Source organism: Hibiscus syriacus, unplaced genomic scaffold (genome assembly GCF_006381635.1).
Source record: "Hibiscus syriacus cultivar Baekdansim isolate YM2019G1 unplaced genomic scaffold, ASM638163v2 tig00110584_pilon, whole genome shotgun sequence".
Lineage (NCBI taxonomy): Eukaryota > Viridiplantae > Streptophyta > Magnoliopsida > Malvales > Malvaceae > Hibiscus > Hibiscus syriacus.
The window spans coordinates 1,723,290-1,727,053 of NW_024062792.1; the positions used below are offsets into that span (position 1 = coordinate 1,723,290).

Consider the following 3,764-nt stretch of genomic DNA (forward strand, 5'->3'; position numbering starts at 1 on the left):
TTAAAAGAGAATATATTCAAAACTAAATATATATGTTGTGGAACCTCGCTCTTCACATTCCTTTCGGGAAGAGCCAGTGACAGAATTAATACTATAGCAGAGGGTAGAATGAAAACAAATTGTAGATGGCTTATGGTTTTGACTGTTAACAAGTCCTATGTGGTCCAGAAATAGCCAATTCACCGGAGCACATCTGTGGGAGCGAGAAGCGGCCTTTAAAGGAAGCAAATCTAAGGCATACCTTTCTTGGTCTTTTGGCTAAGATCAAGTGTAGATCTGTTGTTATCAGTTTAATATCTGATACGGATGGCTCACATGACATCAAATTGATCTTTTGAGCCTTGAGGGGGAAAGTTCCACCGCAGTTGTGTTAAATTCCTCTTAGAAATTTCCCTTTTCACTCAGGCCTCTGCCTTTGATCCTAGCCTTCTATGTGGCACTCAAGGACCCCAAAATTGATGGTATGTTCACCCTTTTCTTTTTATTTGAATATGTTCAAATCCATGTCTAAACTAAAAGACATCTAGCTAACAACAGCCTGCAAGCAACTCCCTATCTTTGTGCAACGCAGTGTATATCGAGTGTCAATTCACATTTCCATCTTCGATGCAGTACTTAATGTGCCTGGAAACAGGTCAAACCAACTAGGATCGAAAGCCACTCCTGTTAATGTTGAACAAATACCAGCACTTAACACTCTTGCTGTATCTTTGGCTCGAATTGACCATGCACCTCACCCTTGAGCCACCGAGATCCTAGTGCTCCTAGAAGGCACGGCATGTTCTCTATTGGCTTCGTCACATCCAACCCCGATAATCATCTCATTTCTAAAGGATGTACCCCGGAGATGTTTTCTTTTTCACTGTTTGTCTAATTCACTTCCAGTTCAACATAGGGGAGACTAATGCAGTTGCCTTTGCTGGTCTTAGCAGCCAAAATCCAGGTGTGATAACCATTGCAAATGCAGTGTTCGGATCAAAGCACCACATTAATCCTGATGTTCTTGCCAAGGCTTTCCATCATCAGGTTTACTGAGCTAAAGGTTGCTTGTCTTGTAGGATGAAGAGGTTTGCAGTATCTTGCTGCTCGGGTCTTCACGCATCTAGCTCGGGCCTGGCGCACCCCGCCCAATCAAAGTTCAGTGATTTCTGCTTTTAATGTTTTTCTCAATGCCGGTAGATTAGCTAGTTTTATTCTTCAGACCTTTAAAATTATTGATCCATGATATAATCTTTCTAATTTATCTATTCTTAACGTACCCAAGAATACACACATTTGCTTACAAAATGATTGGTAAGAGAAGAAATGTACTAAAAATTAAATGGCAAGTTTAGACAAGAAAAAGAAAGAGTGGACACCATTCTTTTTGTCTACCCCTTTTAAACACTACACTTCATTTTCTTTACCATATCATTCTTCTCTTAAACTCCCTCTTCCTCTATCTAAAAGGTGAAACATCCTTTCCTTTTGAATTTTTTCCCATTGATATTCTTCTGTTTCTTAATGTGATTCTTCACTTGTTTTTTTTTTTTTTAAATGAACATGCTTTCGAACCTTTCGTGCTATTTGTTTATGATCATATGCGTTTGTTTGTGACTTGAAACAGGTTATAGAGAAAGATGGGGGATATTATGGTAGGTAGGTATTGGTGTTACAGTTGCTTTCAAATGGTGAATCCAACGATAGAGCCCGAGATCAAATGCCCTTCATGCGAATCCGGATTTGTCGAAGAAATATCCAGCATGAGACCTTACTCCAACACCAATGGCATTGATTCAGCATCAGACAACAATTTTTCCTTTTTGGCTCCAATTCCAATCTTGCTCGGTATAATCAGTGGTTTAGGCACTACGCGGTCGCGTATAGCAGGCAGGGATCGAGTCGATACTAACAACACATCACAGGATGCATTGGATGATGAACTAGGAAGAGATTTTGGAGCCCTGCTTATGAGGAGGAGGAGGAGGAGAAGCTCTTCGGCTCTTCATACGCTTTATGATACGCCCAATGCAGCAGTCTCTGAACCAGAGAATCCTGAAAATAATAGACAAAGGAGAGATAGATTGATCTTATCCAATCCGTTCAACGACGGTGCTTTGATTGTTCACGCTTTGTTTGGTGATTACTTAATGGGACATGGTTGGGATCTTTTGTTGCAGTATTTGCCGGAGAATGATATTAACCACCATAGTGTTCCACCGGCACTGACGGAAGCGATTGAAGCAATACCAAATGTTACTGTGGATGACATATTGCATTGTTCTGTATGTTTGGAGGATATTGAGATTGGAAGTGAAGCAAAAGAGATGCCATGCAAACATAAATTCCATAGTGGATGTATTACTCCGTGGCTGGAACTTCATAGTTCTTGTCCAGTATGCAGGTATAAGCTGCGTTGGAATTATTCGGAGATCGAGCCAAACGTTACCAGAAATGGCGAGGGGAGAGTCGGCGTTGCAGATGCCCGGAATGGTGTAGAAATAGGGATCGGGAGGCAGTACTGGATCCCGATTCCATGGCATTATGAACGTTTACTGGCCTTACAGGGATCTGGAAGTGGTTCTACTTCAGCTTCATCGGCTTCATCGTTGGAGGCTTTGCCGGGGAGCGAAAATGCACCTCAGACAAATGAAAATTGATTATTTTTCTTTCTTTCTTTTTCTTATATTTTATTGTGTGTTTCTGGCCTTAGCCTGAAAGTTTTCTGCAGCATACTTGCTGATGTTGTGACTTCGTTTTGTTCCAAAATGAAGAACTAAATAGATTTTGCTTGTATATACATTCTTGAGAAATTATAATCAAAAGGGTGAATTCATGAAAATAAAAAAGCCAAAAGGAATTTTACACATTTTCATAGTATTACAATTTTAACAACCTAAAGGTTAAATTTTTAAATCAATCTGATATCTCGATTTATATCGTATAATTACAAAGTAGAGTTGGTCCTAGATTTACGCATCTTATCATCATGCGAAGATGGAGGCAACGGAGAATACGAGAACGCAGCATGGTAAGCAAGTTGAGCAAGTGCCGGAACAGCACCACCTGTGGATTTTTTTGATCGAGACACCATCAGAGTCACAGTGCGACAACCGTTAGTCCAAGCAAACAAGATTTGATCATGCGAGGTTTCATCATATCTTGTAACACAAGGAAGTATCAATTTAGGTAGCAAATAAATAAGATGCTCGTTAAAGAGATTTTCTAACCTGCCAATCCGGCACAAGCGGAGGAGAACACTACCACAGGTGGTCCTACATGCAAATAAAGAAGAATTATGCAAGTATTTTCATATATGAGCAAGAGTATGCAGTGCAGAAAATTCAGCTAAATGGCGTTTGTGGACGAGGGGCTGAATGGTGAGTGGTGAACCACCATGAACGGCCAAAAACCACTTGGTTCTCAACAAGCAGGCGACATATCAGGAAAATGAAAATGCATTAAACATTAACCTAGTTATTGTTACTAACAAGGCGGAAGGCGCAAAAACTAAAAAAGGACAGTTTACATCTTATCCTTTATCATAATCAAGTCGGAGGTCTAAGAGCAAAGCGAAAACAACTTTTGGGTCACGAATCAACACTTCATTGACGAGAACAACAGAAGGCAGAGACACCAGAGAGATGTCATGGTTAGGGGAGAAGAGGAGAAGCACAAGGCGAAGGGCATTGGGGATTCAGAAAATGAATTAAGGATTGCGAAAGAGAAGAACATGGAATTAGGGATTAAAAATTCTGAAATTGAGGGAGAAGGACATGGGTCAC

At 40.4% G+C, this 3,764-nt stretch overlaps 1 protein-coding gene and 1 pseudogene across 1 annotated transcript; both read left to right on the forward strand.

The window, feature by feature from the left end:
* The first annotated feature begins 237 nt into the window (after positions 1–237).
* On the forward strand, positions 238–397 carry LOC120133730 (annotated as a pseudogene).
* A 1,222-nt stretch (positions 398–1,619) lies between these two features.
* On the forward strand, positions 1,620–2,731 carry LOC120133610 (E3 ubiquitin-protein ligase SIRP1-like). Its single transcript, XM_039150164.1, has one exon. The coding sequence runs from the start codon at positions 1,620–1,622 to the stop codon at positions 2,637–2,639; it is 1,020 nt and encodes a 339-aa protein (XP_039006095.1). The 3' UTR covers positions 2,640–2,731.
* Positions 2,732–3,764: the final 1,033 nt, after the last annotated feature.